General features: G+C 41.6%; 1 protein-coding gene across 4 annotated transcripts in view; it reads right to left on the minus strand.

The window, feature by feature from the left end:
• The window catches only part of LOC129454154 (uncharacterized), a 49292-nt gene extending 46625 nt beyond the window's left edge, over positions 1 to 2667 (minus strand). For 3 of the 4 annotated variants that reach the window (XR_012365704.1, XM_073861515.1, XM_073861514.1), the window contains exons 1-5: positions 2519 to 2667; positions 1849 to 2208; positions 1542 to 1775; positions 1082 to 1405; positions 681 to 890 (exon numbers count right to left, since the gene is read on the minus strand). Coding sequence is in view for 3 of the 4 variants with exons in the window: in XM_073861515.1 (XP_073717616.1) it covers positions 681 to 890; positions 1082 to 1405; positions 1542 to 1775; positions 1849 to 2208; positions 2519 to 2564 (1174 nt within the window). In the remaining variant the exon portion in view is untranslated. The remainder of the gene's footprint in view (positions 1 to 680; positions 891 to 1081; positions 1406 to 1541; positions 1776 to 1848; positions 2209 to 2518) is intronic. The other variant, XM_073861517.1, reaches the window with a different exon arrangement.
• Positions 2668 to 15165: the final 12498 nt, after the last annotated feature.

The raw sequence follows: 15165 nt of genomic DNA on the forward strand, positions 1-15165 counted from the left end.
GAAAAACCTGTAGGGTCAAAATTCACACTCTTACAATCTGAATTCATATCAGAATATTCACTGTATGTTATGCAGTTTTGAGTTTTACTTGATATTTTTACTTACCAGATCCATACAGCTCCTATAATGAGAAACTGAGGCAGAAACACCAACAGAGAGACAAACACTGAACTGTACATTTCTTCATTGTTTCTGTCAGTTGTTTTATTGGTTTTGTCCATTGAATCTGAAGAAAGACAAACACCAGAAAATTCAGAACATAACTTTACTCTTTATCTTCATTACAAATAGTCAATACAGTAAATCTATCAGATAGATCACCTGAATGCAGGTATGAGAGGCTTTGCTACATTATAAATATCATTACAACTGAAGAGCAATGAACTTTAACCCGTGACTTACAGACTGACACAGAGACAAATGAGTAAAATATTTTAATAAATCAGTTTCTATAAAATGAAAATAATAATAATGACACAAATGTTTCTTTCATTATGAGATATACTGAAGTGTTTGACATATAAACTGTAACTGACACAATATTTATGATCAGCTATGAGTGCTGCACAGTGAAAGTACCTCAGTGATGATGTCATAGCTGTGAATAAACCAATCAGCATCAAGGACTAAAACTATCTCTTATATAATTTCATCAGATGTATGATGAGATGTTGTGTTACCTCTTACAGTACAGGAATACTCTTGTAGCTCCTCTCTGTTGATTGAGTCCAGGTACAGCTTGTTTAATAATCTCAATCCATCTGTTACCTGTTGTCCATTCTTATACCAGATGTAAGTATGTTTGTTATCCAGAGGGCATTCAGTTGAACAGCTTAATATCACTTTTTCTCCATCTATCACAGGGTCTGGACTGCTTCTCACTCGTGTATCTGAAATTTCATATAAAAGAGTTCATGTCAACTACTTTTCAAAGTTAGGCCTCGTATTTTGATTTAGCTCAATTGGTAAAGCATGGCCTAAACCGCTGATCATAGTCATGCTGATATCACACTCCTACTCGAGCTATAATGCTTCAGTATAATGAGTGCTGCACTACAGAGAGTTTATTATGAGCAGTTACCTGTAACAGTAAGAGTGACTCCAGGATTACCAATAACTTCATCTGATGTGTTAGTGATGATCCGGAACTGATAATATCCAGTGTCATTCACGTTGACGTGTTTGATTCTCAGTGTGTTTCCCAGATACTCCACACGACCAGAAAACTTATGATCCTCACGCAGATCTCTGAGTTCACCAAGTTTATAGTAATCCCAGCATGTTTCCTCTACTGTATCTCCAGTGGGATGTGAGTATGAAGAGTGAATATCTACTGTTGATCCCACTAAAGCACAAACTCTTGTAGAGGTGTAAGTCACAGCCCAACAGCCACTGTTAGAAAGACCTGAAAGAGTCACAAAATACTGCTGTAACATTCACAATCAATTACAAACACACTCATATGGTATATGAATCAACAAGAAAATTACCAATTTTATTCTTCCATTTTAATTTAAATATTTTATAAATGTCAGACTCACACACAGATGGAGAGAGATCAGAAAAATGCTGAGAGCAGTAATAATTGCCAGTGTTTTCTCTGGATGACACAAATATGCTTTGGTCTTGTATTACATATTTTAGATTATTGAACAATTTTGTTAGATATTCTCCATTCTTGTACCAGCGGTAACCATATTCAGGAGGGCAGGAGGAATAACATCTCAGTTGTACTCGCTGTCCTGTAGATTCAGGATTCATCTTCAGCTGTAAAACTAAATAATCAAAATCTTACATTAGATGAGAAATGAAAAGAGTTTAACTGGACTGATGAGAATGTAAATGTACCTGTGACTGTTAGATTGACTGTGACTGAGCTGAGATGTTTAACTCCATCCTTCGTAATGAACATGAGCTGATATTCTCCACCGTCTCTTTCTAACAGATCATATATTCTGAGCTCTGAGTAATCTTTAGTGATCTCTTGAATAACTCGTCCTGAGTAATCTGAATCTAAAGTCAAATCTTCAGGTTCATCTTTGTTTCTCCAGTTTGTTCTCTTTTTCTCACTGAACCAGAACCCAGTTTTGATGTTGATGTTTGAGTAAGAGCACTGCACACTTTTCAGTCTCCCCCTCACAGCACAAATATTCAGTTCATAACAGGTTACATTAAAGTTATCCAATGTTAGGAACCCTGAAGAAGAAACTGTAACATTAATATGTAGTTTACTGTATGTAACTTCATTAAAATTACAGAGCGACGTGAGAGATTCAGACAGTCCTGTAAGGATATTAACTCAGATTCATCAATTTTGTTCTCAAACACAAATCTCTAAGTTCGGTTTTAAATACACAAACTCACTTTAAACATTTTAGAGACTGATCCAAATGGAGAATCCAGCCTTTGGAGTACAGCGATGTAAATTAAATTAGACTAAACTAGTTTAAAATCTGACATACTTTTAACAAATATATATTGAAGTTTTTCAGTATAATAACAAAACTGTGTTTCATACCTTGAATGTGTAACAGCAGGATCAGTGATGAGAGTCTGAAGTTCATGATTTCTCTTTGTAGAAACTCACATATACCAGCTACAAAACATTAAACAAGAACTTTTCTTATTGCTGATAAAAACACAATGTTAGTTTGACTGTGACTTTCTCAAAAATACGTTGTGCACATGCGCAGAACATTTGCGCTCCAAGTTCACGTATAATATGAATCTCGTCCCAGAAACGCGCAACAACAACAGCATTAATGGGGTCACGCGTTTAACTATATTCTGCAGCGTTTGTGTTCACCTTCAAAACATCAGACTACCTGCAATAAAATAGCGTTGTTTCTTTTGAAAAGTGTGTTTTCATTACCTATATCGGAAAACTTCTTAAGAACAACTCCAACTCGGTTTTGACTTTCATACAGAGTAAAGCGTGAACTCCAACGAGAGATGCTGTCGCGAGCGTTGCGTTGCCAAGTCCTCTGCTTTTTTCGAGTTTAGATTTGGGATACTGTTTAAACTATTTCCACCAGTTGTTTTTTTTCTGCGGGTTAAAGATTAAATGATTTAGTTGATAAGTTATTGGTATTTGGGCTGTGAATATTCATTGGGATGCTTTTGGGCTAGTTTTGGAAGTCCAGTCGGATGGTTTTGAAACGTGGGTCTGGCAACCCTGGCTGTGCGCTTGCGCATACTTTCGGTTCGGATTCTATAATGTACATGTAAACGAACATTTAAATAAGATTGCAATGTTTAGGGTGCATGTAAACTGTATCGTCGTAACCTTTTGTGCATGTAAACACTTACTCATTTTATAAACTAATGTAGGGAATATGGAATGAAGGTATGGAGTTATTTCAGACACCGCCCTAAACATTTCGTAATACAGTTTAAAACACAGACAGACATTTTTAGAATAGCAGAAGATGCAACAACAGATGACTACATTTACCTTCATGTTTACCGTAGTAGAGGTTATAGCCAGCTTATGAAGTTAGTTTTGAATTCATGTTTTCTTTAAATTACAAAGAAAATATTATTTTCATTCTCTATAATCAAATAGCCTTGGAAAAAATACCCACTTGCATGGACAGATGAACCTTTACAACATAAAGAGCTTCCTTTAGTGGTTAACATTGTGCCTGCAAGATTGTTTGACATAAATAAATACACAATGTGCTTAAAAAGACAGTTTGAGAAGCTGTATCTGAAGCTACATTTTAAAAAGATGTGAAGCGATTCAAGAAATCACACGCAGAAGTTTGCTTTGAATCACGTTTATACTTTGACATCACCAAGCGGTCTGCATAGCACCAAATGAACCTGCAAACAAACATTGATGTTTATCATCCTGCCCTTGATTAAAACATTTTAATGTCATTCTCCTGCGGATCTATCATGATGTGATTGTTATAGCTGGCTTGGCTTTCATTTAAAATACTGTATATGATGTTTGATGTCACAGAGAATTACAGTTATTTACTGTATAAATAGTTTGCAGTATTATACTGGGTGATATACAGTAAATAGCTGTAAAATTTACAGAAATGTCTAACAGTGCAGTTTAGTGAATTAATATTGACATAACTTACAATTAATTTCAAGTTAGTTTCCTCCCTTCACAATTTATGTCAATCTAAACTAAGAGTCTCTCTCTGTTTCTGAGGACTCATTGTTTTGTGTATGTTGTAGTACATTAGACTCTGTTGTGTGTCACCCTCTCCTGGAATAAACTTGAATTCTTTATGTGGTAGATTTACAGCAGTGCATCATGTCTTCATGTTTCCCAGTAATAATATAAATGTTATAAATGATCTCTAGCTGTCACTGGGGCGGTACCCTTTTAAAAACACCTGTGCACATAGAGTTCATATTAATACCTCGAGGTACATACTGACACCTCATATCTGTTCCTAAATGGGGTCTTTACAAAGGGTACTGGCCCAGTGACAGTTTTGAGAACATTATTTTAATAAACTGTGAAAGTTCAACAATGCCACTGTAGACAGAATTTTCAAGTTGATGTGACCCCTTTAAATTAAACATGACTTTCTTTTGTGTTATTTAGTGAATTCACTTTGGAAATCATTTTGATCTGTACACCACAGAGAGACTCTTGTATATTTGGTGCAGTGTTGTTTTTGTCCACTAGAGGCAGTTGACTCGGCTGTATTGGGTGAACTGATTACATCTAACCTAAATGAAGAAGTTAACTAAACACAGGCATGCACACGGTTAGCGTGATGTTTCAAGAAAATTTTTGCCTAAAATAGGTGAGCAAATACATACAAAAATCATTTGCCTGACCATACTTCATACTGACATACTCTACGGCCATGGATGCGCCCTCTCAGGATCACGTTCATTTTGCCGTGAATGCCACCAGTTGGTTAACCAATTACTGAACTTCATGACACATGACCCTACTAGCGTGATTACTGATAGACTGTTTGTCTCGTGCAAAAAAAAAAAAAAAAACGATCACGATACAGAAAAGAAAAAAAATCCTCTTACTAATGAAGTTATTGTCCACCTCTGCTGTCAACTGTGTGCTTACATCATTAAAAAACTTAATGTGTTCAACAGAATAAAGAAACTCATACAGGTTTAGATCAACATGATCAAAATGATGTCATCACTTTTATGATTAAATAAACTATCCTTTTAAAACAGTAAATGGCCAATCAAAATCAACTTTTATATGTACTTTTATTTCATCTTTATTGAAGTCTCCCAACTGTTTTTGAATGAGACCTTGCAGAGAAGATACATTATACATAAAGATGCAATTAAAAACAATAAAAAATAAAGAACAAAATTAAGATTCACTAATATAAAAGACTTTTGATACTGTTTGCAGAGGTGGGTAGTAACGAATTACATTTACTTCGTTACATGTACAGTACTTGAGTACATTTTTTGGGTAACTAGTACTTTTAGAGTAAATTTAAGGATATGTACTTTTACTCTTACTCAAGTACATTTCTAGTGAAAAAACTGTACTTTTACTTCGCTACATTCGGCGGCGTTACTGCGCTACTGTTAAATGGTAATAATTAATGAACATATATTTTTTTAAAAGTTTATAGGGCGTTTTTTTTTTTTTTTTTTTTTATTGCATATGAACATATACATATATATATATATATACATACATATATAACAACAAGAGAGTTATAACAATGTATTGTACATAAATGTTGTCAATGTACATATGTAAATGATAATGTAATCCAAAATAAAACAATAACAAAGTTAGCCAGAGAAAACAAACAAACAAACAACCCCCCCCCCATAAGTGGTGCATATTACTTGTCTACATCAAATTTGCAGATAATATTAGAAGCCCTTAAAGCTTTTTTATTTTTACATTTGTTTACAACATTACAATATTGTTTAAATTCGTTGAGAAAATGGACGAAATTGGGCTTACCACCAGACCATTTCATTTTGTGTACATGAAACTTCCCCATTAAGATTAGTAATTGAATAACATATGCTTTGTCCTTTTCTATTTCACAGTCATTAACATAAATCATTATATCCGGCCCACCCAATTTAACAGCTGTATTAAAGCAACACCAAAGAGTTTTTTTACTTTAAAATAACGTTTCCAAAAAAGTTTCAGTGGTTCATCAACTCAAAACGGTGAACGGCACTTTCACATTCGCTTTGCAGCCCTCTATCGGCCAAAACCGCACTAAAGAAGTTTCCAACCGTCTGGTAGTGGTCCTGTAGTTCGAGTGAAAACTACAAAAACTTGCTTTATGGCAGACCTACAATCCAATCAGAGCCAGCTATGCTGCAGTATTTACGACAGTGGTAATGAACAATTACGCTTCTAACCTGTAGGGGGAGCAAAGAGCCAGAGTTCTTTAGTGTTGCTTTAAGTTTTCTTGTAATAAAATTTTCAATATCAACCCAAAATATCTTGGTATAAATACAATGATAAAATAAATGAAAAATTGTTTCTTTTTCATTATTACAGAATTCACATGAATAGTCAATATTTAATTTAAACCTCTCTAATACATGTTTTGCTGGGTAAATTCTGTGCATTATTTTAAATGAAACTTCCTTTACTTTGTTATTAACCAAAAATTTATCAACCATTCTCCAAGCCTTGCGCCAATTTAAATCACCAAATATTGATGACCAAAAAAATCTAGCTGGAGGATATGTAACATCATGTATTAGGTTCCTAATAGAGTTATTTGAAATGTTGTCTTTTAAGATATTACTATTTCCAACAAACAGTGTATTCATTAGATTTTTAAAGTTAGGGTTTTTTTTTTGACGAACTGGGGACTTCAATACTATTACGTCCGTTGCATTCTCTTCTCCTATTTTCTTACCATTTTCGCGTCGGTTTAGGGTTAGATTTACATAATGACATCCCTACCCAAACCTAACTCTAACCCCAACGCCAGGTGACAACTGTTTCTAACCCCAACGCCAGGTGACAACTGTTTAATTTCGCGTACACTGTTTAATTTCGCGTACACTGTTTAATTTCGCGTACACTGTTTAATTTTGCGTAATCTAACCCTAAACCGACGCGAAAATGGTAAGAAAATAGGAGAAGAGAATGCAACGGACGTAATAGTATTGAAGTCCCCAGTTCGTCAAAAAATATTGACGAATGGTCAAGTGTCGTCATGGGGTGAGACTGTGTTAACTTAAACAAGAATTTGGGGAAAGCATTCCACATATTATCTTTCTTTTTTAAGTATTGTATTATCCAATTAATTTTAAATACATTATTTAGTGTATCATAATTCAATACCTCTAAGCCGCCATTATCTTTAGAATTGCACAATTTTCTTTCCTCAAGTAGTGTGCTTTCCTCTTAAAATCAAATAAAATCTAAAAGTAATTTGTCCAATTCTTTAGTTATTTTAGAGGGCATATCAAGTGACAAGGAAACATAAACTGATCTGGGGATTCCTTCAGCCTTGGACAAAAGGATTCTTCCCTGTAATGATAAATCCCTTTGTAACCACATGTTGAATCTATTATTAGTTTTCCTAATTATTGGGTCAAAGTTTAAATTACTACGAGTATTTTCATCTTTACATATAATTACTCCAAGTTAAGTCACCGTATTCTTGATTGGAATCCCACAAATATCTGATACATTACAGTTTTTTAAAGGAAAAATAACAGATTTACTCAGATTCATTCGCAATCCTGATACATCTGAGAAGTTTATAGGGCGTGTTCGAAAGTTTAGCGAGACAGGCTGCGTCACCCTTTAGCGCCGCGCACATAGATGATAGGAGAAGCAGATGAGGGCGACTGTGCGTTAACTGCGTTGTGCGAGATATCGGAGGCAGATCATGCATGGCGGCTTCAATTTCGGTCTATGTTTTCACTCCAAGAGATCAAAAAGAATAGTTTCATAATGCGATGCATGCTTTGTTCAATAAACGAGCTGACATCTCAGTGTACAGGAATTCAAGATCCAACCTAAAGTGGTAAGTCACAGTAATGTCTATTTGAACACTATCAATGGTCATTTCACATACTATATGAGGTTTTTTTGCCATATGCACTCTTGTGCAAGCGATGACCAAACCTAGTGTAAGTTAAACCATACAAACAGCACGTTTACATCTGCACATTTCCATAGAATTTCCCCACAAAACTAAACAAACTGAACAGCATAATGTAACGACGTCTTGCACTTATACACTGTCTTTTAAAAATCATATCAAAAGTCTCTCAAAAACTGTTAAATTTAATCTTTTTAACTTTAGATACATTAGACCATCTTTGTCATATAAAACAGCCAGAATGTTTCTCCATGACACACACGTTCTTTTTTGTTTACTGTTTGCATGTTTAAAGGCAGATGCTGACAAGTTTGTTTTGGGAACATGAAAATAAATACAGAGTTAACCGTCAGAAAAACATCTGTGTGTGTGTGTGTTTGAGATTTTTTCTCAAATGACACGTTATGTGATATTTATGTACCCATTGCAGGACTGAGATAGGCTGCTTTACTTGTTTATAAGCAGAACAATGAGACTTTTAAGGAGAAGTTTGTGAAAACCCTCCAAGTAGTCTGAAATTCAGTGCTTTTGCGCTACTCCTCTATCAGATCAGAAGTAACGAGTAACTAACTACTTGAGTAGTTTTTTCATCTAATACTTTTTTACTCTTACTCAAGTAAATAATTAGATTGATACTTTTACTTTTACTTGAGTACATTTTTGTTGAAGTACTTGTACTTTTACTTGAGTACAGATTTTGGGTACTCTACCCACCTCTGACTGTTTGTAACTACTAAAAATGTTATGTAAATGTATACAAAATCCAGCTTGAGAATAGCTTAAAACTTTTAATAAGCGCTTTAAATTTTCCCTTAATGGTAATAAAATGATCAAGCTGTTGTTATATTCTGAGGGTTAATTTATGACCAGAGTGCAGAATAAGCAAATGATTTTCTACTGAGTCCTGATTGAAACCTAAGTACACCGAAGAGTCGACATCTAGAAGAGACAAAATCACAGCAACTATTTGTTAGTAAAAGAAGATTACCCAAAAAAGCCTTAATAACCTAAAAAATAGCCCTAAAAACAAACACTTTCCTAACTGCATATAAAATCTTAAACTAACTAAAAACAGCATTGAGTTCAATAACAGCCTGATGTCACTGCTGAGAGACTGTTGCTAGGTGATGATGTCATAAAGAGAGTTGTGACATCACTCCAGTAGTTCTGATGGACAGACAGCTGATCTACTCACAGACCTGCAACATCTAACAATGACAAACACACAGAAAGAGATCATGTTATAAAATCTGACCATTAGTTTATTTAACATACAGATATACAGATTTTCTCACCTCTATTTGTTTGTGTCATCAGTTTTGTTTTTAGATGAGTTCAATTTATTCATGCGGATGAAAAACCTGTAGGGTCAAAATTCACACTCTAACAATCTGAATTCATATCAGAATATTCACTGTATGTTATGCAGTTTTGAGTTTTACTTGATATTTTTTCTTACCAGATCCATACAGCTCCTATAATGAGAAACTGAGACAGAAACACCAACAGAGAGACAAACACTGAACTCTACATTTCTTCATTGTTTCTTATAGTTGTTTCGTTGGTTTTGTCCATTGAATCTGAAGAAAGACAAACCCCAAAAAATTCAGAACATAACTTTACTCTTAATCTTAAATGACAAAGACTCATAATGTTAAAATCAATAAATCTATGTATGAGAGGCTGTGCTACATTATGAATATCATCACAACTGAAGAGCAATAACCTTTAACCCGTGACTTACAGACTGACACAATACTATTGATCAGTAAGGGTGTAACGATACACTCAGCTCGCGGTTCGATTCGTATCTCGATGCTGGGCTCACGATACGATGCATATCTCGATACTTTGGACACATTTAAACAATTAAACTGAAATTCAAATTACACGTTTATTTTCATAAAAAATATTAACAATTTTAGTAACTTTTTGTTGTACATATGTCACCACTAGGGGCTGGCTGTGTTTGACTAAAGCCACGCCCCTTTTCAACTCCCACCTCGAGGAGGTCCCCAAAGCCAACCCAATGACCAGACAAACACGGAAACAGGTGAGTAAAATTTAAAACAAGCTTTATTGAATTTAAATATTTAAAAGAACTGGGGAATTGGGGAAAGGGGGATTTAAAACTAATAGGCTTCTTCTCTTCCCTCCAGGGAGACTGCAGCCACGGGCAGACAGGGGCAAAGGCAACAGGGGTGTCAATCACCATAAGCCGGGGGAAAGAGGGAATCGTCAGGCTCCGGCCTGGACCCTGTTAACCGTGGCGCCCTCCTTCTTCTTTCCCGGAGGCAGAACAATTTCGGTGTGCCTGGTAGGAGATTTTCCACTGTCCGTGAACCTTTCCTCGGTCCGGCAGGGGGTCCTCGCCCCACGTGCCTTCACGTCCCCCGCAGGTGTTCACTGCGACACAGAAACACGGTTAGTGTGGATTTGGTATGCTTCTCACCGGTTCTGCCGCTTACAGCTCTCGGGGTAGGTAGCGCGTTACACCGTCTGTCCTCCGATTGTTCACGCTCGTCCTCCTTTCTCTCCTCAGGCGGCCACTAGGACACAAAAGTACGGTTACTTGGACTTCGAGTATGTCTCACCGGTTCTGCTGCGTACAGCTTTCTGGGTAGGTATCACATTCACAGTCTGTTCTTCAGTGGTTCACTCTCGTTCTTTTCTCTCTCCACAGGTGGCCGCTAGGACACAAAGACACTGTTACTGGAACTTCGAGTATTTCTCTCCGGATCTGCTGCATACAGCTTTCTGGGTAGGTATCACGTTCACGGTCTGTTCTTCACTTATTCACTCTCGTTCTTCTCTCTCTCCACAGGTGGCCGCTAGGACACAAAGACACTGTTACTGAGACTTCGAGTATTTCTCACCGGCTCTGCTGCTTACAGCTCTCTGGGTAGGTATCACGTTCACAGTCGGTTCTTCAATTTTTCACTCTCGTTCTTCTCGCTCTCCACAGGTGGCCGCTAGGACACAAAGACACTGTTACTGAGACTTCGAGTATTTCTCACCGGCTCTGCTGTTTACAGCTTTCTGGGTAGGTATCACGTTCACAGTCTGTTCTTCAATTATTCACTCTCGTTCTTCTCTCTCTCCGCGGGTGGCCGCTGGGACACGGGGACGCTGTTGCTGAGACTTCGAGTGTTTCTCGCCGGCTCTGCTGCATACAGCTTTCTGGGTGGGTGCGGCCTTTTCTTCTCCGTGGGTCGGCGGGGGGGCGAAGGTCGCGCACCGCCTCACCGGGTCGGGCGCTGCCCTGTCTCCGCTGCCCGTGGGCCGATCGGGTCCTGGACGGGGGCGCCCCTTTGTGGGGACCGCGGGGGCGGCGGACTCTTTCGCCTCTGGCTCTGCGACAAAAGACAGACACAGGTAAGTGTACACCACAAATACTTCCAATACTTCACTCACAGCCCTGGACAGCTCTTGGTCCGCGTCCCTTCGTCCTCCGAAACAGCACACAGCGTATGGTAGCAGAATTTTCTGAGGTCGTTAGCCCCTCCGTCCTCTGCCCAGGAGAGAAGATGGATGTACGGGGCTTCGTCTACAAGACACACAGCAACCCACAGCAAATACACAGCACCACTCCAATGTGAAAGCTTATTATTTGTAAAGTCTCACTCACCACGCTATAAGTGCAACACCACAAGGAAAAGCGCCCGGTGTCCTCCACTGCGCTTGGGCTAAATAGGGGCGATGGCAAACACGCCCGAAATAAAGTCTCGTTGCTGTGCTGTTTTGGATCTATACTTCCAGCGGCTCGCCCACCACGCTATTATAGGGGCAGGGCCGCCCGTTTCCTCCTCGAGGACTCCAACGATCACACAGGTTAATCTCTGCAGTTTACTCCACACCAAACAAGTATACTCACAGCGGATAGCCTTTGTTTACGTTGTACAACAAGGTCAGTTTTCTTCCTGCTTTACTCCTTCAAAAGTACTGGTTAAACCAAAGTTCCTTTCTACTCATCGGATTTTCCGTTTACTCCAGCAGGTCCACCGTCAACTACAGTGAGAGAGGGAGAGAGAGAGAAATACAGACAGCCACCACGTCTGACAATGAGCACAGCTCCGTTCCTCAGCACACACTAACAACGAACACAACTGACATCTAACTGCGCTTTTTATACTCCTCTTTGTACTCCAGTTATCCAATTACTCGGCGATCTCTTCAACTAGGCACAGCTGTGCCCAATCGGCTGATTACAGCCTTCGCGGAGTCACCGGATGTCCGGTGTTTCTGTATTTCCGGTCGGGGCGGAAACATCCGGGCGGAACCAACTTCTTCAACTTTTGGTTCCCGCCCTGAAAAATCGTCACCCCGTGACATCCTCCCCCGCCAATGCATTCTAGTCCCTGGAATGCCTTCGAGTAGTCCACTCACCATAGCGGGAAGGGGGCCGGCCGCGATTCTCCCGTTGGGAGCGCCTCACAGGGGAGTCAGGTTCGGCGGGCTCGGGCACAACCTCAGGTTGTCCTTGGGCGGCCGGGGGTTCGGCTGGCTCTGGTGCTGGTCCTGGCTGCCTCTGGGCGGCCGGGGGTTCAACTGGCTCAGGTGCTAGCTCTGGCTCTCCTGGGGCGGCCGGGGGTGGTGCCACCACGGGTAAGCCTGGTACCACAGCCCATCCTTCCATCCAGGGGGCCGTTGGTGCCGGTTCCGCAACTACCTCCTCCGTGACCTCGGGATAATTTGGACAAGGGCGAATCATGTTTCGGTGTACCACACGTTCAGGGCCGGCCTTTCCTTCCGGCCAGATGGTATACACCGGCTGTCCCGGTCTCTGCTGCCTGCAGATTACGTACGGGGTGGCCTCCCAACGGTCACTCAACTTTCCTTTACCTTGCCGCCGATTGTCTCGTACCAAGACTCTCTCTCCTGGTAACAAGGGGGCGTCCCGGGCCGTCCGGTCGTACAACCGCTTGTTCTTTTCTCCTGTGGCCCGTATCTTCTGGGATACCTGCTCGTAGGCAAAGTGCAGCCGTTGGTGGTGGCGCCCCACCCATTCCGTCACGCTTCCTTCCTCCTGGCCAGCGGCCGCTCCCAAGACCAGGTCCGTCGGCATCCGCACATGTCTACCGAACATCAGATAAGTGGGGGCATACCCCGTCGTACTATGAATGCTGTTATTATAAGCTTGTAAGAGGTTCGGTAGAGCACTCACCCAATCACTCTGCTTCCGTTGATCCAGGGTCCCTAAGAGCCCCAACAGGGTTTGATTAAACCTCTCGCAACAGCCGTTTCCTTGAGGGTGATATGACGTCGTATGGGTCTTCGTGCACCCATACAGCTGGCATAATTCCCGGATCACCTTTGATTCGAAATTTGCCCCTTGATCTGAATGCAAGAACTCTGGACATCCGAACGTTTGGAAGACGTGCCGCCATAGAGCCGTTGCGGTGGTACTTGCCGTCTGATCGAGGGTGGGGACTGCCCATGCGTACTTCGTAAACAGGTCGGTAATTACTAAGATGTTTGGATAGCGGTCCTGTGGCCGGCCCAGTGTTAGGAAATCCATCGCCATGATGTGGAGGGGAGCTTTGGCACATATGGGTATCATCGGCGCTCGGGCCTCTCGTCGAGACTTGAACAACATACACCTGGGGCAAGCTTGGACCAAGCTACGTACTGATGCTTCCAGCCCCGGCCAGTAGAAGAACCTGCGCAGCAGCGATACCGTCCGTTCTTGACCCTGGTGCCCCAGCTGGTCATGGTAGGCGGACACCAGGGCTGCTGCTTGGTCGGCGGGCACCACGATCTGGCGCACCTCCTCGTCCAGCTTCGGATCACTAACTTTTCGGCAAAGCACCCCTTCCTGTAGCTCCAGCTTGTCCCACTGTCCCAGCAGTCTTCTTCCCGTCTCTGTCTGGGTCAGCCTCTCGGACGACGTTGGCCGCCGGCCTTGTTCCACCCACATCTTCACCTGGCGTAAATCCTGATCCTGGGCCTGCCGTTCTTTCCACCGGCAGGGGTCCCAACCCCAGCTCCCGGGTACCGCCTCCTGCTGGCCTCCTGGTGCTTCCACAACCCCTATCAGATAGCCTTCCCTCTGGCTTTCCTCTTCTTGGCCATCACAGCAACCGGGGCCGTCCACCTCTGGCAATCGGGACAAGACATCCGCGTTCGTGTGTTCCCGCCCAGGCCGATACTGCAGTTGGTAATCGAAATTGGCAAGTTGTGCCACCCAGCGCTGCTCCACAGCCCCCAACTTCGCTGTCTGTAAATGTACCAGAGGATTATTGTCTGTAATCACCGTTACCTTAGCACCCCAGAGGTAGTCCTTAAACTTCTCACTCAGGGCCCACTTTAGGGCCAGCAGTTCCAGTTTGAATGAGCTATAGTTTGCATCGTTCCTCTCCGCTGGGTGGAGGCTTCGGCTTGCGTAGGCGATCACCCGTTCCGTACCCGCTTGTCGTTGGGCCAAGACTGCTCCCAGCCCCAGGTTGCTAGCGTCTGTATACAAGAGAAATGGCTGGGTAAAGTCTGCATAGGCCAAGATAGGAGCCTGTAACAATTCCTGTTTCAATCTCTGAAATGCCCCCTCACAGAACTCATCCCAGTCAATAGGGGGTGACCCCCGTCCCCGGTTTCGCCCTGTGCCGACCAGCAGCTGGTTAAGGGGCTTGGCAATCTTGGAAAAGTCTTTTATGAACCGTCTGTAGTACCCCACAAACCCTAGAAATGACCGCACTTGCCTCACAGTCTTGGGTGCACTCCAGTCTCTTACCGCGGAGACCTTCCCAGGGTCTACGGCTACCCCAGCAGCGCTGACCACGTGGCCCAGGAACTGGACTTCCCGCCTCAACAGATGGCATTTGTCGGGTTGCAACTTCAGCCCATATTTCTCCATCGCCAGGAAAACCTCTTCGAGGTGTCGGAGGTGGGAATCGAAATCTGGGGAATACACAATTACATCATCCAAATATACCAAAACTGACTCCATTAACTGACCTCCAAGACAGCGCTGCATGAGGCGTTGGAACGTGGCCGGAGCGTTACAGAGCCCGAAAGGCATCCGTTCCCACTCGAATAGTCCGAACGGGGTCGTAAAGGCGGTCTTCTCCCTATCGGCCTCGGCCACTGGCACCTGCCAATATCCACTGGCCAG

The sequence above is a fragment of the Misgurnus anguillicaudatus genome, chromosome 23 (genome assembly GCF_027580225.2).
Source record: "Misgurnus anguillicaudatus chromosome 23, ASM2758022v2, whole genome shotgun sequence".
Classification (NCBI taxonomy): Eukaryota; Metazoa; Chordata; class Actinopteri; order Cypriniformes; family Cobitidae; genus Misgurnus; species Misgurnus anguillicaudatus.